Here is a 25,209-nt window from a genome sequence, read left to right on the forward strand (position 1 = left end):
AGCCCAGGGGCTGGAGAGGGGCCCGGGATGCAGGACCCAGGAAGGGAGCCCCGTCGGTCCCGCAGAGGTGGGGCGCTGGTGCGGAGTCAAGGCTGCCGCAGCCCCGAGTCCCTCCTGTTAGACACGCCCTGTGGCAGCTCCGGTGCTTCTTGGTCCTCTTCAACCCAGAGCAATTTTGCCTCTAAACCTTTCTTGAATGAGACCTGCCAGGCAGTCCTGACATCTGTTCTCCAGCAAACTCTCATCTCATCTCTAGTGGGAGTCTGTTCTTTGCCTCTAGGAGTTTCTGGTGGCTCCAGGCAGTCCTTGGCTTGTGGCTTCATCACTCCAAGCTCTGCCTCTGTGGTCACATGGCCTGCCCCTCCTTGTCAGTGCCATCAGATCTCCTGCTGCCTCCATTTCTTAAGGATACCTGTGATCTCATTTAGGGTCCACCCAGATAATCCAGGATAATCTCCTCATTTTCAGATCCTTTGTCCATCTACAAAGACCCTGTTCCCATGTGAGGTGACATGTACAGATTTCAGTGTTAGGATCTGATGTCTTTGGGGGCCATTATTCAGCCTGCTGCAGCCTCCCTACTCCCTCACATGATGCTCGCTACTGTCTGTAGTTTACTGCACAGACTGTCATTTCTGCACTCTGCCCTTTGTCCACGCCATCCTCTCTGCTGGAAACTTTCCCCATCACCCCTCATCCCCCACATTTCCCTTCTAATGTTTACTCATATTTTGAGCTCAAGTGTCACCTCCTCTAGGAAGTCTTCCTTGATACCTCTTCTCATCACCACTACCATCACACCCACACACACCTGCACCAGTGGGATTACAATGGACTTTTTCTGAAAATGTCTTCCCTGCCAGCCTCGAAGCTGCTGAGGGCAGATACCAGCTTCTACATGTATTTTATCTGAGTGTGGATAGATTTTCAAGGAAGGAGGGACGGAGGAAAGATTCTTGAAGGATAGACTCTTGAGTCATTTGGCTTTTAAATTTAATTTAATTTTTGGCTGCAAATTTGTAACAATCTGGCTTAATCTACAGTTGAGTGGGTTTAACAGAGTAGGAGGTTGGCTCCTACAGAATATTTTCTGATTAAAATGACAGGAAAAAAAGCTTTGAGAATAATTAATAATAATAATAATAATAATAATAACAACAACAACAACAACAGCAACAACAACAACAACAGCAAGGGCTTGCATCTGCATCCACCTCTGTTCCCAGCCAGGACCCTGCAGGCTGGAGTGGAGGGAGCGGTGCAGGATGAGAACCAAGGAGCCAGGATGAGCACCAGCGGTGTTCAAGCGAGTGCATGGCTGTCTGAGCAAATGCCCCTAACAGCCCCGTGGAGATGGAGCGGCTGAGCTTCACCTGATGCAGAGATAGGATTCCAGCTGGGGCTGGGTGTCCCTGAAGCTCCTGCCCTCCTGGCTGCAAGCAGGCTGGGAGGAATGGCAGCCCGCAGCCCTGGGGAGAGCACGTGGGGAGAAGAGCCAATGGCATTTCCAGGGCATCCAGTCAGGCCTGTGTCGCAGGCTGAGGCTCTCCGCCAGTGCAAGCCAGCGCGTGGGAACCTGGGCTTTCCTCCCCGTTGTGGTTGATCTGTGCGCTCCCAGGTGCCAGAGCCACAGCCCACTAGACTGCCTCTTGTTCCTGAGGGGGAAACTGAGGTCCATTGTGGGGAGGGTAGTGTGGCTGACAGCCTGCTGAGTCTGTGCTCAAGCTGGGTTGAGACGACAGGTGTCCTGCAGCCAGGGCCCCTGCGACACCATGCTGCCCCTCAGTTGACATTTCCTTTCAGTTCAAGGGGATTACACAAATCCAGGGGGGTTAAGCTGCCACCAGGCACTATGGAAACCAGGCTCTGCGCTCCGTCTGCCCCCTCCTTCCAGCCAAGCAATAATGACACCTGGACTGACTTTTCTGGCAAGACTTGTTACGCTGAATCTCAGAGCATGTGCACAATTTAATTTGAACCCCAGGCAGGCAGAGGGGAGAGGGCAGACTGATTACCAGAACAAATTTCAGAGCTAAGGCGGATGTCTTTCCCCAAGAACCAGGCCAGCTGCAGACTGGGGGCTGTTTCAGGTCTGTGTGTGTCAAAATGTCTATTTAAAAAAATGTTATCTGCATACTTCAGAAAATTTACATGATGCCTGACTGCAGCTTCTACACATTTCTTATCAACTAGCTCTTTACTTCTCTATTTTTTATTTTAATTGGTTCACTAATTAATCTGAATAAACAACATGGACAGTTAACCCTTGGACAACACGGTTTGAATTTCGAGAGTCCACTTACACTTAGATTTTTCCCCTTAAATACATACAATACTACATGAATCCCTGGATGTACAACTGTGGATACAGAGGCTCAACTGTGGGTTATTCTCACATTTTTAACTATATGGAGGGTCTGGGCCCCTCACCCCTACGTTGTTCAAGGGGCAACTGTATATGGCACCCTCTTCCAAAGGTGAAAAAGGTAAAAAGTCTTCTTTCTGCCTGTTTCCCAGTCATTTAATTTCTCTGCCTGTAGAGAACGCTACCACTTGGGGTGTGTCTTTCCAAATACTCGATGCATATACATTTACGTACCCACATCCTGTCTTTATCTATGAAATTTGTCGCTATGCTATGCACACTGTTTTCCCTTAGCAGTGTATCTTGGCCTGTTTCAGCGCTAACATTCCATTACGTGGATGGACTGTAATTTCTTTAACTGCTGATGGACAGTCGGGTTCCAGTCTTCCACTGCTCCTCACGGTGCCTTGGTGAGCGTTCATCTCTGCGTCCTCCCACCCACGTGAAAGCGGACCTCAGCTACGGTGTTCAGTATAGTAGCCACCAGCCGCATGTTGGATTTATATCTCAGTTAATTGAAATTAAATAAAACTGAACTCTCAGCTCCTCTGTCAAGCAAGCCACGTCGCAGGTGCTCAAGAGTCCCGTGGGGCTACCGGCTGCTGGGCTGGCAGTGTGGCTACAGGGCACTGACGTAGAGCGAGGAGTCCCCGAGCAGGGACAGCACTGCTCCGTCTGGTAAATTCCTAGGAGGGAGTTGGGAAGCCCAAGGTCTGTCCATCTTAGGTGTTCACCGATGTGGCCAGATCTCCCTCTGACGAGGCTCTGGCTATTTATATCTGCACCTCCCACCCCAGTAAGAGCTCAGAGAGGGAGAGCACTTTTATTTCAGAACAATTTATGGAATATTGGGGGAAAAAAGTTTCCCTGCCTACTGATTGCAGGGACTTTGTTTTTGTTGTCGGTGCCCTAGTGGCTGGAGTCAGACACTGCTGTTCCCGACTTAGACCAGGCGCCTGTCACAGGGGGCCCCACACCGCTGTCTCCCTCTGAGCCCTGCCTTCTGCCACTGCCACACTGAGGTCTGCTTCCCCCCAGCTCCAAGCCTCTCCCCTCCCCTCTCCCTCAGGTCCAGGGTTCCTGCACACCCCAACTCATGGCCGCCATCTCCTCACACATGCCCCATGGCCATGACACAGCTTCTACCAGAAGACTTGGCGTCCTCCGTGGAATCTTCCCCCCTCTTCCCCTTTGGTGAATCATGACCTCCATACTGCCGAATCCACGGGCGTTGCCCAGTCCTCACCTTGCTTGAGCTCCTACCTGGCCTCTCAGCCGCAGTCTGCACCTTGGCTGTCCCCTCCCTCCTGAAGTGCTCAGCCCTTTGGCTTCTGAGATGCCGCACCTGCTGTCTCCCTGATTGCTCCATCCCTGCCTCCTTGCAGCCTCGTCCTTCTCGCAGGATAGAACACCGGGTCTGATTTTCCCTGTTCTCTACTTTTTTCCTGGGAGATCTTGTCACCATTGTGGCTTGGATTAGCACCACTTGGGGAATGATGGTCATGCGCATTAAATGTTTTAATTAGCATTTCCTTGATTACTAGTAAGACTGAGCATCTTCCCATTGGTTCTAACCTTCAGTATCCTTTATAAAAGCAGGTTAGAGGCAGAGCAGACACTGGACACAGGTTCCAATCCAGACATGGCCATGGTGGCGCTCTGTCCTCACCCCCTCCAGGCACTCCCCGGCCTCTTCTGTCCCCACATCCTCTTAGCATCTCCACTGTCACCACACCAGGCACCCCTGCCCCAGCCTGCAGCCTGTGTTCTCCAGGACTCTCATCAGCCTGCCCTTTCCTCTGCAGTCCCTAGGGCTCAGTTCATTACCATCATTCTCCCCGTTCCTCCCAACTCTGCACATCTCACCCACAGTGGCCCGGGATGGGAATCAGCGTGTTGCCAACGCCTCCTCCCTTCTGGGACATCATTCTGCCATCTCCTCCCAACTGTCCTTGTCTTCTGTTCGTGCATGTTACCCACCTCTTCTAAGCCCCTGTACTCCTTCCTGCGCTCTGGCTGCTCCGTGCTGCTTGCGGACTCTCACTCTCAGACTTCTCTATCCCCGGCCCTGATGCCCACTATGGCGCTTCAGCATAGAGGCTGACAACTTTCTTTGTCCACCTCTCATAGTTTGTTGTCCACCTCAGTGACTATTCTCACTCTCTTTTTGATGCCTATGTACCCAACTTCATTGCCGGTAAATGAGCTAGCTCTAACATCTCTTTAACTCTCAAGATTCTTTCTGACTGCAGCCTTTGACATGCTCACCTCCCTTTCTCCATCACATCTGTCGAACCTAGTTCTTAGTGTGACCACAGGTTTTTTCCTCCTTCCTTTTCTCTCAACGCTTTGGTAAGCTTTTACCTCCATTTGTCTTCCTATCTGGTCTAAACCCCTGACCCACATGCCAACTGAGCCAGACCCAGTAACCTGATGATCTCTTACCCCTCAGCCTGTGGCCATGCTGCTTTGCCAGTTTCTAATCCTGAAGACATCGGTTGATCCCTTGATGGGATGAACTGAGGGGATCATTCTTTCACTCAAACACCGATAAGATTCATGCCTCGTATGGAACCTCTTTCTGACTAATTCAGCCACATGCCTGTGAGCTCCGGGACAGGAATGACGGCGCCACACCTGTTCCCCCAGTGCTCAGCCTGTGTTTGTGCGGTAGTCCGCGTCTGCTCACGTTGGTCGGATGGACCGTTCCTGCTTTGGCAGTGGCCGCGCCATCACTTTGGACTGATAATACTTAGATTTAAAAAGCAATGCGTCTTCCCAGGGTAGGAGAAGAATGACTAGAGAGAAGGAATAAAGGCACCCGGGGGAGGGTATATATGCTTTTTAGGAAAAAAAAAAAATTTATGGCCATGTCAGAGCCAGGTTGCAGGCAGATGGCTGGAAAATTGTTTCTCCTAAATGCCAAGGGATATTCTGCCAGCATCCAGGTACTCTAGTGTTAAATAGGTTTATTTTAGTGGTGACGGTACAGCTTGGTGTCAGGTGATGATCTTGGCTGAAAGAAGGGAAAACACTGCATCTACACTGAAAGGAAAGAAATTCTATTTGTCTTTTTGCCTGGGGAGGGAAGGGGAGAGCAGGGGAGGGGAGGAGAGGAGCGGCCTCCCTCTGTAGCCAGTCCTGTGCTACTGGCTTTGACCCACAGAGGCACTCGTAGCAATAACCCGAGGCAGGTATCTGGTACAAAGCAGCTCACATTTACAACTCAATCCTTCCATCCAGGGGCACCCCTCAATTCACAATCTCACTTTCAGGAGGAAGTGGGGGTAACTGTTTGCAATTCTGGAAGCAAAAAACCTAACAAATTACTACAGACGGTAGAGATATTTTTATTTTCACAGAGCAGAGGCAGCGTTTACTGGTTGGAGTCTGGGCCACAGCCACCCCTGTAGCTCCCCTCATGTCCAAGAGAGGCATGGCCTCACTACTGGGCACACTGGTCTCTAGTTGGAAGAACAACAAAGGCCATCAGGTAAGGGGGCAGAGCTCTCCCTCAGTGCCTGAGGGACCTCCACCAAGCCCTCCTCCGGAGAGAGCTCTGACAGTGTGCTTTCTATGAGCTCCAGGCTGGAGGAGGGACTTGAGGTCAGATTCAGGTGCAGGCTTCCTGCCCGTCACAGCCTCCGAGCCTTCCTAGGGCGGCAGCCGTTGTGCGGGATGGGGGTGTTGTCTGTGATTGAGATCACCTCCAGGCCCCCCATGGTCAGTCCCTTGATGGCAGACTGGGAGGAGCAGAAGGAAGAGTCGAATGGCACGGTCCCAGAAACGATGACCCCGCGTGTCCACACAGGTTTGGAGAGGGACAGGGTGGGGTGCGGCAGGGAAGAGAGTGGGGAGGCTCACTGGCTTTGACACCTGCAATCCCAGCCTCTTCTCTCACAGAGGTCTGCCAACCAAGCCCTTAACCAGGTCCTCAATGCTTCCCACTTCCCTGGTCGCACCTGCCACGGCCCACCGTGTGCTTTACAATCTAAGAACAACGGCTACCGTAAACCTCAACACATCTTAAGCATTAGGCTTCTGTAGATTCCTCTGCCTGGACTGTGGCCCCCCCTACCCCCTGCAACCCCACACCACTCCTGGCTAATCCCTTGTCATTCCTGAAATATCAGTAGAGATGTCACCTCTTTGCGGAAGCGTTCTTTATCACACCCCATGGGCTCCCAGCACCCTGGGCACGAGCTTTACCACTGCACTCACTAGTCTGTACTGAGGGACACATTTGTGACAGTCCCCCAGGGACCACCTTTCTATTCATGATGCCTGGCATACAGCAGGCACTCAGTAAGTGTCTGATGAATTGAGACTAAGTGATCAGGGCTTGCTTCGAGAAGCTTAGCAGATTAGAAGAGCAACTGAAAGAAACTTCAAGCTGTCAGGGAAATCCACGGCAGGGTCCACTCTCCCTGCTCTGCTCTCACCCCCACTTCTCTCACTGACTGGGCTGGGGAAAACCAAGGTCACTTACCAAGCGCCCTGGCCCCAGGCCTTTCACCACAACGCGGACATGGGTCACGCCCTTCCCTGTAGCTTTCTGGAGAGAAGTAGCAAGTGGTTAGTGCTCAAGAGAGTCACAGAGAGAGAGAGAGAGGGAGGGAGGGAGAACTGCCACCTGGAGCAACAGGGTTACGAGCCCCAGGGAACAGGCACCCACACATGTAAACAGGCAGAAGACAGGGAAGGAAGCAAAGGACAGATGACTGCGGTGCAGGACAGCACCGAACTTGTCAAGTCACAGATTTGAAGTCAGCTGTGATCCCTTTTAGCCCAGGACAGCACTGCCACCTAATGGAGACTTCTAAATATCGCTCAGGTTTCTCTCAGGTGGGTAAATGCAGAATTTCAGAATGTAAGGGGCCCTGGACTCCAAGGCTAAGCCTCAATACCCACTTAAAAACGGTTATTTTATCTTCTAAATCTTTATAGTTAAATTTTTCTTTCTTGATTACAAAGGCAGTTTATTACAGAAAGTCTAGAAAATACACAGAAGTCACTCTATGTACCTCAACACACTCAATGCAGAAGCCACTGTTAACACTGGCATATTTCTTTTACATATATATATATATAAAGTGTCCATTGATGGCCATTTAGTGCGTTTTGATGATCATTAGTACACAGCTATAAGTACTTTTGGGCACTGAGCTTTGTTTGAAGGTCAAGGTTTTCTTTCAGGAAACACTCCTGGTTTGGCGGAGTGTGAACCTTGGTGAGGCCTGCGCTGCAGCACACAGTGCCCAGGCTCTGGTCCCAGACCAGGTGGGGTCATCCCAGGGAAGTGAACTGGCTGCATGGCTCTGAGCAAGTCGCGCTCTGAAATCCACTGACTTAAGAACGTGGGTAATGTGAGGGTCTTCTGAGGACTCAAGGTAATAAATGTAAAGTGTCTGGCATGTAGTAGGCGCACAGTAAATATACTAACTGCAGCATACTGCCAATGGCTTCTAGCAATGTCTGCAACAGCTCATGCTCAAACTTACTTGCATGAGAGTCTTCACCACACCACATCTTCTCCAGACAGGCAACTACCGCCAACCCCGACCCCACCCCACTGGTCTTTAAATTGAGGAGGCTTGGTAAGGGCTTCAGCACCTGGCTCTTGCCTCTTCTAGAATGAACCAAGTGCTTCACTTCTACTGAAGCTAAGAGAGAGAGAGAGACAAGGGAAGCCTTTTCACACAGACCTCTTCAAAGCAGCCCCAAAGTTAGGGTATCCAACAAGAGCTGGTAATTATTCTTGGCTCTGAATGACTACTTCAAGGATGATTTTCCTTGCGGTGACCAGCCATGCAGAAGGCGGAGCCCACCAGAGAGGGAGCCCGGGGAAAGCACACACACTCACCGCCGCGGCAGCTATGCCCGCTGTTTGCGCTGCGATGCCCGTCCCCTTCTTGGCATTCCGAAACCCCTCTGTGCCGCAGGAAGTGCAGGCAAGGGGCTGGTGCGTGGCAGACACTACCTGGATCTGTGTGCTGGGAGAGGAGGGAGGCATTCAGAATATAATGACTGTTCAGGGAAGTAAGAGAGCACTAACCTACGCCCACAAAAGTCCAAGTAGTAAAGAAGACAGATGCTTTTGCGAAGAGTTTATCAGATGAGTGTTTTTGAACCACCGCAAGAGGTGTCGGGAAAGGTCAGGATCAACCTCTAAACTGCATCAAAAACTGACAAGTCATATACTCTAAAGAGAGCTCTGTTATGGACGGAATGTTTGTGTCCCCCGCAAACCCATGTTGCAATTCTAACTCCTGATGTGATGGTATCTGGAGGTGGGGCCTTTGGCAGGTGATTAGGTCAGGAGGGTGGAACCCTTATGAGGGGGATCAGTGCCTTTTAAAAGGGACCCCAGGGAGTTCCCCTGCCTCTTCCACTACATGAGGACAAAATGAAAAGCCAGCCGCCTGCAACCAGGAAGAGCTCTCACTAGAACCTGACCATGTTGGCACACTGACCTCTGACTTCTGGTCTCCAGGATTGTGGGAAACAAATGTGTTTTGTTTAAGCCACCCAGTTTGTGGTATTCTGTTACAGTAGCCTGAGCTAACATAGCTCCATAATCTACAAGCTAGGGGTGGCCTGCAAAGATGTCAGCAAGGCTTGTCGCCAACACACAGTCAGGAAGTCTCCCCGCACCCATCTGAAAATGGGCAATGCTAACCTTCCACCCACGCTCAGCCCTGCGAGGCAGAGGTTGCTGCAGTCGCCCAAGGTGAGTACTTTAAAGCGACCTTTATTTGGAGGTTTGCTTAGTTTGTTAATAAACCATATTCTTCAATAATCTTGCTTATCTAGTAATCACCTATCCCCAGTACTAACACCTAACAAATACTTTCATGGAGGGACCCCGGCCCTAAAATACACTCTCTCCAACTTCTGAGCAGAACCAGGAAATACAATTCCAAGGAGAACAAAGAAATCTTATCAGTACAATATGCCCAACCTACTTCACATTTTCATGAAATCTGGATAAACTTTATAGAGAGAGAGGTGGGTTTCCCCAAACCAGGAGGGAGCCTGGGGGGAACCCCAGCATCAGCACCATCATGCAGAACGCGGCACCCTGACTTCCGCCCCAGAGTGCCCGGGGCCAACCTGACGCGTCCTCCCCGCGAATGGGAAAGAAGCTCATTGAGACCTGCCCCCGTCCCCGCTTACTTGTTGTAGGATGCTTTAATGTGTGCAATTGGGATTTCCTCAAATTTCTTTCCTGCCCACCTCAGAGAGCTCTCCTGTCCTGGAACTGGAGGGTAAATGCTGCAATTAGAAAAAACATTTTAGGTAAAATTATCCTGATTAAAAAAAAAATTACATGTTTTTTTAAAAAAATCAAACAGTACAGATGAACTCATAATAACAAACGGTAGCCCTCCACCCGACCTGCTCCTACAGTCGCTGCCCCTGGTCCTTCCAGGGCTGTGGCCCGTCTGTGAGCACTGTGCTTCAGTGGCCGTTTCTCGAGTTGTTGACTCTAGACACAGCTAGTGACTTTCTGCTAGGAGCGAAGAGGATTTAACCCACACTCCCCATCTTCCCTGTCCCTTCTAATATCATCAGATCACTATTTTCAGTCTACTATAGGCTACTCTTCCTGCAATTAAATAAAGGCAACCCTCTATTTCTTGTTTCAACAACCACAGATATCTTGACTCTCTACTTAATCAAAAAAAAGACAAAATAATCTCAATAATACTTACAATAATATAATTGTAAAAAAAGAAAACCCATTACTGCCTGGAATAGAGGTCAGCAAACTCTCTCTGTAAAGGTCCAGATGGTAAATAGCTTAGGCTTTGCTGACCATGAAGTCACAACTACTCAACTTTGCCACTGTGGTGCGAAAACAGCCACAGACAACGGTGAGTTAATGGGTGTCACTATGTCCCAATAAAGCTCTATTTAGAAAACATGGGCAACTGGCCAGATGGGGACAGGGCTCAGCTTGCCAACCCCCGGACCAGTGGCTGTCCCCCCGGGGCTGAACAGCAGAATCAAGTGATTCTGATGTTTAAGCTCCACTGAGGACTTCTGGATGGGACCCGGGAAGTATCCATTTTGAAATAGCCGAGGTGAATGCAGGGTTCAGCACATGGCCAAGGCATCGTGTTGAGTTCAAGATCTGTCTCTATCTCAGTCAGATCTGTTCTCTGGCTATCTCCAGGTCAGAACTCTTCACTTGCAGGTGGAGAAACTGAGGACAAACAGGGGAACAAGGTTAGCAAGGGAAGCCAGGCCGTGGGCTGAGGGGACTTGCCTAGGTTCAGAGCTCTCCTCACCACCTGTGCTTTCTTTTATTCACGCACACAAATGTTGTTCAGCACTCCAGGCTTGAGGAAACCCGCTGCTGCGCCCTGCCCACGTGCACAGATCATGTCCGAGTATGTACTCCCTCAGGCCACCTGAACTACAGCGGATTCTGGTTTAGAGAATACGCTATTTCTCTGAGCACTGTCCTCCCCCAAGCCTGACCCGCTTTCCTAGAGGTATTTTTAAAAACAAAACAATAACAGAGTGGCATTCAAAGTTACAAGTGTATTCTTCCCTGCTTGGCCTGATCTTAGAGATGATTTAGCATCCCATCAGGTTGCCAGCTTCTCAGCCTGCAGGCAGAGACGGAAAGTGTTCGAGGCTCTGAGATGACATTAACATTTAAAACATCATCATTTCCCCATCGATAACTTCCTCTATTATCTTGGGGGTCAAAAGCTTAAGCCTTCTAAAGTCTGAACATACCAGCATGATGCCTTTTATGTAGAGCAAAGTTTTTGAGCTAGGAAGGATTTAGAGCTTGAATCATTTAGTTGAAGGTACAGGTAAGATCAAGCTTTTAAGCCTCCCAGGTCCAGTGTACAAACGAACAAGTGGTTCATCCTGAGGCAGCCCAGAAAAAGGAAAGACAAAGTTTTTGGGTGCTGGTCTGCTGCCCCTTCATACCCATCCACACACCAGGTCTGCACACATGGCATCTCTTCCAAATGGCTGAGAGGCCTGAAAACAGCCCGCTGTTCTCTCTGGCTGAGGGTCTGGGGGCTGACTTCTGCTGTTAGCACTCCAGGCATGAGAATTTGCTGATCCCTGGGCAAAGCCAACGCACATTGACCCTGACATGAATGTGGCAGCTTTTGGAATCTGGGGTGGGTAAGCTGTAGTTCTGCTCTCACTAGAGAAGGCTCTACTTCATGCTCTTCAGCCCATTTTCTAATTGCAGCTAGAGATGATTTTTAAAAAATGCAAATAATATAGAAAAATGCAAAGATGACAGCTTCCTGCTCACTACTCCTGTCATGATTATACGTATGATTTCAGTAAGATCCTTCCAACTGCGTGGCTTCCGTTTTTTGACCTCCTTTTCTCCAGTACTCCTGTGTTTTCTATCCTACCCTGGCTACTTACTCCGGTGGTCACAGCTAGTCCCTGTCACGACCATTCCTGCAACCCCATCATTACCCTGGTTGCAAGCATCACACTTTGGCCACCACCCGTCGGCACACCCACTGGCTTCCTTTCCTATCCTCCCTCCAGGAACCCTTCAGTCGCACTGATCCTACCACCCTTTCACTTGCCCTCACACCCCTCACACTTTCACTCCTCTCCTGACATTGAGTGAATTCCACGGACAATCATTATAATCACTCCCTTGCATATACCTTTAATTCTCTGACCCCTCTTACTTCATTGTGTTGTCTTGGCAAGCCCCTAACCCTGGTTAAATCCCCTCCCCAGCCGCTCTGAGCCTGTGCATGGACCTGCACAGTTGGCTAGAGAAAAATACACAGTAGTGCCGACTGTTCTCTCTCTGTACCATGGTTTCTCAACCTCAGTACTATTGACATTTTGGGTAAGATAATTCTTTATTGGGGGAGGGGGGCTGTCCTGCACATTATGGGGTGTTCAGCAGCATGCTGGCCTCTACTTAACTAGATACTGTCCCTCAACTTGTGATAACCAAAAATGTCTCCAGACATTGCTAAAAATCCCCTTCGACACAAAACTGCCCCAGGTTGAGAACCACTGCTTTATTTTAATGACTTCTAACATCAAGTGGGCCCTCAGCACTGCCTGGCAATCATACAGCACATCCCCAGTTCAATTATCCTTCCACTGTCCTAGATGACTGTTTTATACCTTCTTTTGTCTCCTCAAACCGCCAACTCCTTCCTGCTTCCTCACTGCCAGCTGATGACCTTCACAGAGAAATAGAAGCAATCAGAATTTCTTCCAGCTCCCACTACCAAACATCTGTGTCCACAGTCTCTGCCTCCTCTCCTGCTATGATGCTCCATTTGTGCGTTAGCCTCTCAAGGACAGCACTCCGGCAATGTTTCTGCTCTGGCATCATCATCCTTTCTCCTCTCTACTGCATCTTTCCCATCAGCAAAACATGCTGTCATTTTCCCAAAGTAAAGACAAACGGAAAAAAAAAACCTCTTGATTTCAAAGCCTCCTCGAGCTCATACCCATTTCTCTATTCCCCCTTACAGCAGAAACCCCTTAAAGAACTGACCATACTTGCTATTTCTTCCTGTCTTCTATTCTCCTTGGATCCACTCCATTCAGACTTTAGCCCCTAACACTCCACCAGAAATGCTCTAGTCAAGGTCACCAACCAACTTACAATGTTTAATCCAAGGACCAATTCTGTCATCAGTCTATGGATCTATCATATCAGCAGCGTTCGATATAGCTGATCTCTCTGATCTTGAATCATTAAAAAAAAGAAAAATCTTTCCAGGTTTTCTTACTACTTTTCTGGAGGGTCATTCTTTCTCTTTTGCTGATTCTTCCTCATCTCCCAAATCTCTAAATGCCACAGGGCTCCAGGGTTCAGTCTTTGGACCTCTTCTTTTCATCTACACTTGCTCTCTTGATGACCTTGTATCTTATGGTTTTAAACATCGTCTATGTGGTAAGTCTCCCAAAAGTATATCTTTAGCCCAAATCTGTCCCCTGAACTCCATTTCTAATAAACAATACTGTATTTCCACTTGGATGTTAATTAAGCGTCTCAAACTTAACGACCCAAATCAAAACTCCTGTAGTCTTAGTGACAACTCTGTCTTTCCAGTTGTTTAGGCCAAAAATTTTAGAGTGTTTTCTTCACTCCTGTCCTTTTCTCCCATCTTATGCTAACAAATCCTGTTCGTTCCACTTTCTAAGTATATTAGTCTGACCAGCTCTACAGCTGTCACTCTGGTCCAAGCCACCATCATTTCTTGTCTACGTTATTTCACTAGTCTTCTAACTGCTTAGGAGACTTCTCTCAGCTTCCATCTTTGCTTTCCTACAGTTCAATATCCACACAGCTGCCAAAGGGACTCTTTCAAATGTAAGCATGATCGTGTTAACCCTCTATTCAGAATTCTCCAGTGGCTTCCCATCTCACTGAGCGAATAAGCTGAAGTCCTAGCGATGGTCCACATGGCCAACAGGATGGAGCTCTGTGTACCTGCTGCTCGCTCTGCCCCCTTCTCCTATCTTTACCCCTCACTCCACATCCACCTTCCTGCTGCTGCTCACAAACACTAGGCACACCTCTACAATCTGTCGTATCTGTTTCACTTGTTTTCTGTTTACTGTCCCCTATCCACTCAAGTTTAAGTTCCATGGGGGCAGGGATTTTTGTGTGTTTGGTCACTGAATGACTACAACAGAATCTTGGCTTAAATTCCTTCAGCAGCTCCCCACTGCCTATAGTGGAGGCAGAGTAAAAGCCCCAGTGTTCCAGAAAAGACCCTCGTCTTTCTGATTTCTTCCTGCTCTGCTGGCCTCATCTGCCACCTCTCACATACACTTGAATACACCATGTTCTGTCATACCACACGCCTTTACCGATAGCTTTGCCTAAAACAATCTTTTATCTTGTCCAGCTGAACTCCCCTTCAGTTCAGTTCTAAGCTTCAGATCTCTCCAGCACTCCTGCCTGGCTTCCTCAGGAGTGAGACACTCTTTCTTTCACACTTCAAAGTATCCATCTCTTACCTCCAGCACACCATTGATCAGATTATGCATGTTTGTCTTCCCTGGTAGACTGTGAACTACTTGTGGGGAGAAATCATCCCCTGTATTTGTATCCCCAGTACCCAGCATGGTGCCTGGCACCAAGCCGGTTCTCAGTAAATGTTTGTTAAACGCATGTGAAGGACAACTAGCACATAGAGGCGGTGGTACTGGTGGAAAGCAAGATGCCAGTCCTGGGACTGAGGACAAAAACCACCCTTGACCTTGGACCAACTCTAGAAAGTGCACAACAATCTATATCCTAGTGTAAACACCGCCTCTCCCCACTTCCTCACCGAGCAATTTTGTGTCCGAGGCCCAAGAAGGCCATTAGTCTGTGATTCCCCGTCTCAGAGGGAAACAAAGTTCATGAGCGTACACCTTGTGCCAAAGCTCTTCTCATTTGATCCTCACAACCTCTATCGGCATTAGTTCCATTTTTAGACGAAAAAGCTGACGCTCAGAGATTAATCTGCATAAGGTCCCACGGATGGCAAGTGACAGAGTTGGGAATTCACGGTTCTGACTCTGGAAGGTGGTGCTAGTCTCCTGAGGGCTGTACCTAAGCGACCCTCACCTGAAGCTGCTGCGACTCGGAGCCGGAGCCTCCGCTTTCGCCTCAACTTCCTGCTTGGCCGCCGCGTCTTGCAGCTGCTGGGCGCCCGTGTGGATGGTGGGGGCCGGCACTGTTGCCACGACCCTGCGGAGAAGGAAAGCTCGGTGAGGTCCAGGCCTAACTACCACTGGCGTTTAGATGGCTCGTGCGACATGGGCAGGAGCACATTCCCGGGGGTGGCTCTGGGTTCGGAGAGGGTAATCATTCTTACCTGGCAGTCGGTGGCCAAGCCCATGACCTCAAGAGCTGAGATCCCGCGTTTCTTACAACCTGCATGACTTGAGTTGACCCCAGTCAGGCCCCGGCCGCGGCGACCGCGGAGCTTGGTGGAGTTGCAGCGGCGCCAGCACCACGAGCGCTAGTGGGGGGTGTGTGCAGAGGAAAAGTCACCTGATTCCTCTTCATAAGGTACATTAAAGATTTGTATTCCCATTTATACGCTCCATAATAACTATCGTTACGAGTGCAACTGGGAATCCCCCACTTTTCCTAATTTTTTAATATGAGATCTTCGCCCACCCCTCCAAATTGGAATGGTTCGTTCTAGTAGTTCTGGGGAACCGAGCTCTTCCCTTCTGGCCGCTCCCGCGCTGCCTTGTGGGAACAAGGGATTGGCCCAAAACCCCGTTGGGAGCGCGGTACCTTGTGGGAAAGTTGTAAGATGGCAGCGCCCATAAAGCGGACTGTGTTAGGGGTGGCGAGAGGCTGGCGGCGTTTCGAGGGCCCCTGGCCCCGTAGCCTGGGTTCTCGCAGCCTGGCCCTTGCTGCCGCGCCCTCGAGCAGCGGGTCTCCATGGCGCCTGATGGGCGCGTTGTGCCTGCAGCGGCCACCTCTCGTCTCGAAGCCGCTGACCCCCTTGCAGGAAGAGATGGCGGCTCTGCTGCAGCAGGTGAGACTGAGGTGCGGGCCGTGGCTTCAAGGCCACAGTTGGGGAAGCAGTAGAGGCACGCTGGCCTGAGTTTGAGACTGACTCAGGCACCGATTAATCTGTATGACCTTGGGAAAGTCACTTTAGTTCTATGAACTTCAGTATACTTACATGCAAGAGTAAGTACTAAAGTTTATTTGTATGAGGGGCAAATGAAGAAACATGGGCAAAAACAAGTGTAATGGCTCTGAGGGGGTTAAATCCCCATAGAGAGTGATTACAAGATACTATGTTTTCCCAGAACTTGTGATGTTTTTGTCTTGGCTACTGAGAGATATAAACCTCACTTACGTGCTTTTTACTTTAATTTACTCTGTAAATATTTTATTAATTACTTTACAGATAATCATTTAGCAGCTGTTTGATACAGACCTTATGTTAACTGTTAGAGATGCAGTGGTGAGTAAGACAGACATAGCTCTGGTTCTCAGAGCATCTTCAGGCTAGTGGAGGAGGTGTCAGTCAATAACCAAGTAATCCTATGTGGAACTGCAGTCTCTGGTTAGCGTTGTAAAGGAAAACACAGGGTACAGAAAGAGTGTTTAACAGAGACACTTAATTTGATTTTATGGGAGGTGTCAAGAAATATCTTTCTTAAGAAAATGATATTTAAATTGAGTTCCAAAGGGTGAGTAGTAATCTCCCAGTAAAGCATGAGTTAAAACACCCTAGGAAGAAGGATCAGCATCTGTAAACTTCCTGAGGCAGGAAAGTCCATGATGAGTGAGATTCTGATCAAAGACTTACATGACTAGAGGGTGGTAACTGGGTAGGCAATGCCTGTCCTAGTCTCCTGTTCTTTGTAGTAGCCCTGACCTCCAGTCACAATTAGACATTTTAGCAAATATAACTTAGGCCCAAAGTGCAGGTGACCTTTATCCTTTCTCTGTTTTCACTGTGGTGTTTTGATTATGTGTCTGGTTATGTTGGGTGGTAAACAGTCTGAGTCTGTCAAGTGTGCTGTAGCTCTGTTTTAGTCTGCCTGTTTTTTGATCCTTTTAATTTTCCCAGTTTGGGGTAGATTTTTGCCCTTTTAATTTTCTCAGTTCGAGATAGAGAGAAGTCTGTATTCAGATCATGAGCTTCGAGCTTTGGATGAAGCCCAGCAACTGGAAAAGAGGAAAAGTGACCTTTATGAAGAAGAAGAAGATGAGCGAAATATATTGCTGGCTCAGGATTTGGAAGACATGTGGGAGCAGAAATTCCTACAGTTCAAACCTGGGGCTCGAATAACAGGTTTGTGGTATATTCAGGCCAGTTAGAGGTATGGAAAAGGTGGGTGGTATGGTTCCCAAACAGAGGACATTTGCTTCACCCCTGCTTTGTGTATTAAGTTACAAATGATTTCAGATGACAAGACTTCTTTCAGGTAAAAGAAAAATGAATTATTTTCCCTGTTCCTCACATCTACCCTAGTTTACTTTTTAAAAAGTCTATTATTTTTGACTGGGAGGTAAGGGTTTTGGGATAGCCTTTTCTGTCTCAGTTAAAAATCATGGGTATTATCTGAGTTTAACTCCTAGTTTGGGACTAAGAGTGCAGGAATTAAGCCTTTCCCATTAGTTTCCTGTGTTTTAGCTGAAATATATCCTAAAGCAGGGGAATGAGTTCTCTTATCTTTGTTTCATGATGAAGACCAAAGAACAGAGAAAGTAGGGACTGGTTAAGTCAGTAAGAGTGTCCAAACCAAAGAAATAGTGTTTGGATATTGCTTTTCCAAAGGTTCAGAGTACTTATAGTTTGCTCTTCAAAGGAGGAGTTCAGCTTCTGGTTTCTTCCGTACATTTTAGTTTCCTCAAGATTGGGAGAGTATCTTGAGAGAGGGCCAGAGTTTGAGTGACGGGTCAGGGTTGTAATTTGTTTAATAGCTCTTTGAGGGCCAAGGTTGTGGCTCTACCTTAAAGGAGAACTGTAAAACTCTAATCTTCTTGGTTCTGGCAGATCATAGAGTTCTTATCTCCTCTGACCCCCTGTTTTCTTTGCAGAAGCCGATGAAAAGAATGACCAAACCTCATTGCACCGCAAACTGGACAGGAACCTTATTCTGTTGATAAAAGAGAAGCTTGGAGACCAGGATCTGTGGATGCTGCCACAGGCAGAGTGGCAGCCTGGGGAGACCCTGCGACAAACAGCTGAGCGAAGCCTGGCGAACCTCTCAGGTGAGTTCTTTGCCTCCCTTAAGCACCACAAAACACACTGTGGACTCAGCCAGAGGATATGCAGGCTGACTGTGGGCATGACTTTAAGGATCGAAGGTGGGAAGGTTAATGGAAACTTGGGTATTTATAAAAATTTCAGCTAGGAAGATAATCTTAGATCAAGTGAGAGTCTTTCTATCACTGAGACTTTAAAATTTTATTTCTATTTTATTTCTTTTAAATTATTTATTTATTTATTTATTTTATAACAGTGCATTGGTTTTATTGATGGCAGAAGGAAGAATTCTCTCTTTCACTTATAAAAGTTCTTTGCTTTATTTAACTGCACATTTTTTCCCATTCTTTGTGTGGGTTGAATTCTTTTTCCCCTAAAATCTGCTTTTTCATTCTCCAAATGATAATATCCACCATGGCTGCATTTTATTCTGTTGGGAAAGTAGGAGGTCTGGCAACAGGTGTTGACCAGGATATTTCAGTCACCACTGCTTTCTTCACAAAGACTCTTCTCATTATTAGTTCTGAGCCTGGGGAGGTTGGTAGAACTGTTGGGTTGGCTGAGTGCATCATCCTGGGTGGCCATCACCTCCTCTGCAGAGGTCAGGAGTTTGGTTTTAGATGTGGTCTTCCTCGCTGCCTCTATTTGGATGGGCCGAATGTTGCTTAGTAGCACTTCAGTTTCCATACACTGCTGTCATACTTGAAGAATGGAGTTGCAGCTTCTGCTTGGTAAAACTTGTGTCTTCCAATAAAGTGCAAAACATTTTCCTCCAGGTTTCCACAGTTTTGCATTCTCCATAGAAATAAGTGATTCCAGTAATGTTTCTGGTTTAATTGACCGAGATCTTCTTTTGGGTGCAGTGCTGTAAACTGTTCTATCATCAATAGGGTGTAGCTATGATGGGTCTGGCTTAATAGGTCCTATTGGCCTTCCCTTCAGTGGCATGTTTGTCTCTCCATTTGGAGCACCAGTGAAACTGTTAGTTCCAACAAGATTCTGATAATTAGTACTTATGTTGAGATGTGTTTCAGGTTTTACAGCACTGAAAGCGTCATTATTTATTGTTGTGGTTCCTGTCATAAAAATGATCAGGATTTGCTGTTTGGTCTTCTCTTTTCCCACATTTTTGGTTATTATAATTTATGGATTCTTGAGGGGAGTGGATTTTCTTTCACCTCTGCAGAGTATGGACCTTTTCCTGATCTGCTTTACATAGAGCTACCCCTCTTTTTTTAAAGCAGCATCATTGTGCTGGGAACTTAGAGGATGTGGAGTAGCTTCAGTTCTGTCACATCTCGAATGTGGTCTGTCACATTCCATCTCTGCAGCCTGTACTTCAGATCTTGGAGAAGTGCTCAGTCTTTCAGAACCTCTGTGTCTAGGTAATCCGCTGCCTAGTTCTAAGATTGACTTTGAATTTTGGGTGTTCCTTTGAAAATGAGATTTTTCATTTCTTGGTCATCTGATACCATTTTGAGGAAGATATCTTGGTTGGTTATTCTCTTTTGCCCCATTTTGCTTGGTTTTTAACAGTCTGTATTGTCCCTGACAGCTATGATTGAGATTCTGCCCCTGAAGGCCCAGTACAGAGGCAGCCAATTGAAAAGCACCCAGACTTTCTGTGAAAAAGGCTTGTTTACTTAACATAAAGCATTGGCCTGGGGGGGCAGGCCTCCAATTCAGCACACATCTAGGGGCCTACTGGAATACCCTTCATGGACAGAGGCTGGCAGGCACCATCCCTGCGTGCTCCCTCTCCCCCATGGAGATTTTTATATTTAGTACATTCAGAGTTGCTGTTTCTACCATTCTCTCAGCTACTTCTCTTTTTGTCCTTGCAGCCTTGCTTACTGACACCACCCTTTACCCATTTACCTAACTAGAAACCTCAGAGTTATCCCTGACCTCTTTCTAGCATCCATAAGTCTGTGAATCCAACATGGTTTGTTCTCAGTAGTCCCTTGTTGATTCCTGTGGCTTTAACTGTGACCCTTTTCACTTCTCACTAGACCAGGGTTTCTCAGCTTTAGCACTGTTGAAATTTGGGGCGAGATGATTCTTTGTGGGGGCTTCTGTGCATTGTAAGACGTTTAGCAACATCTCTGATCTCTGCCTACTGGATGCCGGTAGCACTAACCCATCCCCACTCCTCCTAGTGTGATAACCAAAAATATCTCTTGGCATTGCCAGATGTTACCGGGGCAGTGAAGTCACAGTGGTTGAGAACCACTACACTGGACCATTGAAGTAGATGCCAAATAAGTTCCCCCTTGCTTTCGTGTCGTATCTTCAGTGCCCCAGGATGAGCCTTCTAAAACACAATTCCCTTGTCACTTCTCTGCCTAGAATTCTTAAAGGGTGTCCCATAAAAGCAGACTTTCGAGCGTGGTCTACAGATCCTTTTTGCTCTGTTCTCAAGCTCATCAGTCTTCCATCTTGCCTCTCATTAACGTATATTCTAAGTTCTAACCTAGCAAACCTTTTGTATTCCCTGAATAATGTGGTTTTTCATGTGTCTCTGTTTTGGGGCCTGCTGGTCCCTGCCTGGAAGGCTTTATTCCTCTCTAGTCTGACTGCTCAGTTTTTAAAATGCAGCTCGTACATTCTGTCTTCTGTGGTGGAGCCTTGTAGGTAGAGGGAGCTACTCCTCCCTCTAGGCTTCCTAGCACTTGTGTGTGCCCTTACTCAGTTGATGCAGCAGACATTTACTCTGTGCCCACTGTTTGCTGGACACTCCCCAGGCAGTGGGGTCACAGTGATGAACAGGGCACTGCCTGTGCTTCCTGGGAGATTACGTTCAGCGGAGAAGACGTTCTTCATTTATTCTATTGCTGTATAATTAGTACCACATGGTCTCTCCCCAGCCAGAATTCTGACTCCCTTGAAAATATAGTTAGTGTCTAGCAAAGTACCTGGCACATAGTAGGTACTTGCTGAGTGCGTACTGAGTAAATGATTCGGTGGTGTAAGCGCACAGCCACTTAACTGGCCCTGCCACCAGCGTAAGTACCTGCCAATGAAATGTCAGCAGCCGGGTGTGCTGTCTTGATCCTTTCCGGAGAGGGGCCTTGTGGCCTGCAGGAGAGGTAAGGAGACAGATGGAATGGGAGGAGCTTGTGCTGCGCTCTCAGTTTTTCAACCATCACACTGGAGTTGGCAGCTGGGTTTCTTGTGGGGTTATTGTATCTAGATGCTCCGCCCCACCTGTCGTGCGCCACGTGGAAGGGGCTCCCCTTAGCACCACACTTTTTTCCTTTTAACATTCCCATTGTCATAAATAAGTGTGAAGGGATACATCAGTATTTTATAGGTGCACGTAAAATGAAATATGTTGATTTATTTCAAATTCATTAGAGTGGCAAATAATATAAAATAATTAAAACGGTAAAGGAAAGCTTAAGCAATATAAAAGTACATACATAAAAAAGTCAAATGTTCCTTTCCTCCCCGCTGGCACACTTCCCAAGTGTGTCTGCAAGATGGAACTCCTCGACGTGGAAGTAGTGGTCAAGGATGACGCATTTCAGTATTTGATAGATACTGCCCAAGTGTCCTGCAGAATGTGCACAACATTTGACGTTTTCAGGAATGGTGTATAAGAGTGCCTGTTTGTCTCGACCTCCCAACGTGTGAAATAGTCTCTTTTTAAAATTTTTGCCTGTCCAGTCAGTAAAAAAATGATCTCTTTTGGATTAGCAGTTTCTTGATTGCTGGTGAGATTGATCATCTTTTCATATGTTCGTATTTCCTATGGCTGTTTGTATCTCTTCTGTGAACCACCCGTTTAGATTCTTGGCTTGTGTTTGTAATGAAATTTTTTAAAAAATTTGATTACATTTAATCCACTTTTTCCAGATATAGAAAAGCAGTATGTATTCACTTAATTAAGTGGAAAGTTCAGAAAAGTATAAAGAAGCATGTCAAGATAATTCCACAACCTACAGATCCCCACTGCTGACATTCTGTATTATAGGAGAACTCATGTCATACATGAATTCCTCATCTCATGCTGATCATGGTGGTGGTGTTTTTAATATTGAGAAGAGCAATTCCTTGTATATTGTGAAAAAATATCTAACAGTGTCTAGTAAATGTAGTACTATAGGAAATAATAAGTAATTTTCCCATCTCAGAGGCAGCCACCATGAATAGTTTTTTGTGTATCCATTTAGAATTTGCAGGCACATAGGTTTTTTATGTTTCTTTCTTTTCATAGTGGGAGCATGTGTACACACACACACACACACACACACAGTTACATGCCTTCCTTTCTCTTATATACAGCTTTTAAACATAGTTCTTTATCAGCAAGTGAAAACATATCTTATACTTTTAATGCCAGTGTACCATTTCATATATGTGTGTACTGCACTTTAACCAGTCTGTTGCTTTTACAAATAAAACTACAGTGAACATCTGTGTATACTCCGCTGTGCTCACATGGGCAAATAAATATACCCAGAAAGATGAAATTCTAGAAGCAGAGTAGCTAGATCAAAGGGTGTATGTAATTAAAATTGATACCTCTTGCCAAGCATAGCAGTTATACTGATTACATCCTCACAGTGTGTGTGAGAGAACCCAGTTTTCCTCTTATCCTTGACGAGCAGTGTATAGCTCAGTTTTGGAGCTTCAGTAATAATGATGTATTGTTTGTGTTTTAATTTATATTTCTTGGATTGTTAATGAGATTGAGCATCTTTTAATGAGCTTATAGGTCATTGATACTTATTTTCATGTAAACTTCTTATTCATATTTTGATTCATTTTTCTTTTAGAGTTGTTGGTTTTTTTCCTCATTGATTTCTAAGTACTACTTATACCTTAAGATATTATTCCTTTGTTGAATGTGTTGAAAATATTTTTCCTTGTTTGTGTTTTTTTGGGTCTGTGACATTTTTATGCTTCATTTTTCCTTGCAGAAAGATTTTAGTTTTTATGTGAATAAATATGTTTTTTCTTTTTGGATTTCTGAATTTTGTGTCTTGGTTAGGACTTCCCCCTCTCATAAATGATACAGAAAGTATCCCACATTTTAAAATAGTACTCTTATGGTTTCTTTTTTAATGAAAAAATTTAAAATACAGGAAAACTCAGAAACTGTTAAACATCCATTAAACCATCACCCAGAATGTACAAACCGTTTATGAAAATTTTACATTTCTGTTAAATCCTTGATCTGTATGGTATCAGTTTTGATGTGGGGAGTGAGCTTTATTTTTTCCTGTTAGCTAGTCCATCATCCCAGTGCCATTTAGTAATTCATTCGTCATTTCCTCATCCTTTGAAAAGCTGGGTTGGGGTTACTAACCCTTTGTTGTAGATTGCAGATATCATCTGTCCATCTGTCTTTGCCTTTTAACTTTGGTTTTCACCCTGCAGCAGTCAAATCGGGTCCTTTTTATGCTTTCCATGAGACACTCCCTTTAAAAGGCTGACGAACCTTGCTTTACAGATACCGAGTGTCTTGATCCTTTGTCAACAGCTAGTGACCCGGCTGAGTCTAGAAGCTCGGGGCTCTGACTCCCCGGTGGTGGTGTTTGAGCTGCATTGCTGGCCTCAGCCTGAGAGCAGTAGCTTGGCACGAGGAGTGGACTCTGAATCGGGAGCCTTTGGATTGAGAGGAGACAAGGGTCTTCAGGAGTGACCCGAGCTCTCACTCCCAGGGATTGCTTTTTACTTCAGGCCGGAAGTGACTCTCACAGAGACCCCGATGATTTTGGGCACCAGAGTAAACAGGTGGGTGTGTCCTCATCTTCCGATTCTGTTTCCCCTCCTCCCTCAGAAAACAACATGGAAGCCAAGTTCCTGGGAAATGCACCCTGTGGCCACTACAAGTTCAAGTTCCCCCAGGCAGTGCGGACAGAGAGCAGGCTTGGGGCCAAAATATTCTTCTTTAAAGCACTACTACTAACTGGAGACTTTTCCCAGGCCGGGAAGAAGGGCCATCATGTATGGGTCAGTAAGGAGGAGCTGGATGACTATTTGAAACCAAAATACCTGGCCCAGGTTAAGAGGTTTCTCTTGGACCTCTGATGGACTGAGCTGCCTGTGGTCAGTGCTCGGACGGGTCTGCGGTTTGGCCTGAAGAACGGATGTCGTGGGGTTGCCTCATCTTTGCAGAGAATGTCAAGTGGCAAACTAAACTCTGAGAAATAAACGAGTTTATTATCGTGTGGGTCTCAGGCTGATTTGTCCTTTGAGGACTGCTGGCTTCTCCCTGTGAAGAGAGAGCCGCCTTTTAGGGTGCCCTTCCTTTTCTCCCAGGCTGGTAACTGAGTTGTGTTGCATTACTTTGTAGTGAATCAGCTGGCTTCCTGGGCCCATGAAGAAAGCACAGAAGGAAATGAATCAAAAGCCTTGAGTTCTGTGAAAGCTTCAAGGCTCATGAAACAAAACCCAGTGCTATGTAGTTTCTTAGTCATTTTGTTTTGTATTTCTTTTTACTTGATGTAAAAGTGTATCAGTCTAGCCTAGGAAATGATTCCTTCTTTTTTCCTTGCTTTACTTTGCTTCCTTCCCTTCCCCTTCCTCACTCCTTCCCTCCCCTCCTTCCTATTTTCATGCCTTCTTTCTTTTTTTCTTTAAAGCATTTTATATTTAAACAATTTAATCACGGCTTATGTGTTTTGAAACAGTCATGTGAAGTATGTGAGGTCAGCCTGTGTCTCCATTTTACAGACAGTGGTTGGGGAACTGAGGGTCATGGCCAGATGTGATTGGCTGAGAGTCTTACTGTAGGTGACTGATGGTACAGGAGGAGAACCTGACCTCTTGCCTTTGGGTCGAGGCTCTTGACCTCTCACACTGTGTTGCTTGGGTCACCATTTGTCCCCGTTCCTGGCGCATGGAGGGCACTCAGTGAGCATTTGCTAAATGAGAGGAAGAGAAGGAAGGTCTCAGCATGTGTCTTTCTGCTCAGAATAGTGGTTCCAGTAGCAAGGCTGCAGTCCTGGGTCCTATCAAACTTCTGGTTTCCTCTCAGAAAGCCTTTTGGATGAAACGGACCGGCTTGTATGATGTAAGCTTGTGAAATGGGGTTTCTGCGTCACGTGTAGCCTCGTGTTCTTACACAGCGTTGGGAAAGTTGCTCTTGGTGATTGAAGTTGAGGTGCCTGGTCATGATAG

The 25,209-nt window shown here is 46.8% G+C and overlaps 2 protein-coding genes across 3 annotated transcripts; one reads left to right on the forward strand and one right to left on the reverse strand.

Moving 5' to 3' along the window:
• Positions 1-5,695: 5,695 nt before the first annotated feature.
• MRPS11 (mitochondrial ribosomal protein S11) lies at positions 5,696-15,516 on the reverse strand. The gene is made up of 6 exons (XM_006178543.3): positions 15,208-15,516; positions 14,958-15,080; positions 9,542-9,640; positions 8,229-8,358; positions 6,855-6,920; positions 5,696-6,108 (listed from the first exon to the last, which is right to left on the reverse strand). The coding sequence occupies exons 1-6, from the start codon at positions 15,270-15,272 to the stop codon at positions 6,001-6,003; spliced, it is 591 nt and encodes a 196-aa protein (XP_006178605.1). The 5' UTR covers positions 15,273-15,516; the 3' UTR covers positions 5,696-6,000.
• Positions 15,517-15,626: 110 nt separating this feature from the next.
• MRPL46 (mitochondrial ribosomal protein L46) lies at positions 15,627-24,258 on the forward strand. Of its 2 annotated transcripts, none has more exons than XM_014554044.2 (4): positions 15,627-15,885; positions 16,971-17,160; positions 17,910-18,083; positions 23,567-23,860. In XM_014554044.2, exons 1-4 carry the CDS (start codon positions 15,658-15,660, stop codon positions 23,602-23,604), a joined length of 630 nt encoding a protein of 209 aa, XP_014409530.1. In that variant the 5' UTR covers positions 15,627-15,657; the 3' UTR covers positions 23,605-23,860. The 2 variants fall into 2 exon arrangements, with proteins under 2 accessions (XP_014409530.1, XP_006178607.1); XM_006178545.3 differs by lacking the exon at positions 23,567-23,860 and adding an exon at positions 23,867-24,258 and having other exon boundaries at positions 15,630-15,885.
• The last annotated feature ends 951 nt before the right edge of the window (positions 24,259-25,209 follow it).

The sequence above is a fragment of the Camelus ferus genome, chromosome 27, assembly GCF_009834535.1.
Source record: "Camelus ferus isolate YT-003-E chromosome 27, BCGSAC_Cfer_1.0, whole genome shotgun sequence".
NCBI lineage: Eukaryota > Metazoa > Chordata > Mammalia > Artiodactyla > Camelidae > Camelus > Camelus ferus.

Excerpts from the sequence above, each read along its gene's own strand:
- MRPS11 (XM_006178543.3), bottom strand. The coding sequence starts at position 15,272 with ATGCAGGTTGTAAGAAACGCGGGATCTCAGCTCTTGAGGTCATGGGCT. Across the intron at positions 6,921-8,228 it reads CGGGCATAGCTGCCGCGGCG|AAAGCTACAGGGAAGGGCGT; the intron begins GTGAGTGTGTGT and ends ACTTCTCTCCAG. Across the intron at positions 6,109-6,854 it reads GCCTGGGGCCAGGGCGCTTG|TCTGCCATCAAGGGACTGAC; the intron begins GTAAGTGACCTT and ends TGCTCCTCCCAG.
- MRPL46 (XM_006178545.3), top strand. The coding sequence starts at position 15,658 with ATGGCAGCGCCCATAAAGCGGACTGTGTTAGGGGTGGCGAGAGGCTGG. Across the intron at positions 17,161-17,909 it reads ACCTGGGGCTCGAATAACAG|AAGCCGATGAAAAGAATGAC; the intron begins GTTTGTGGTATA and ends TTTTCTTTGCAG. Across the intron at positions 18,084-23,866 it reads AAGCCTGGCGAACCTCTCAG|AAAACAACATGGAAGCCAAG; the intron begins GTGAGTTCTTTG and ends CTCCTCCCTCAG.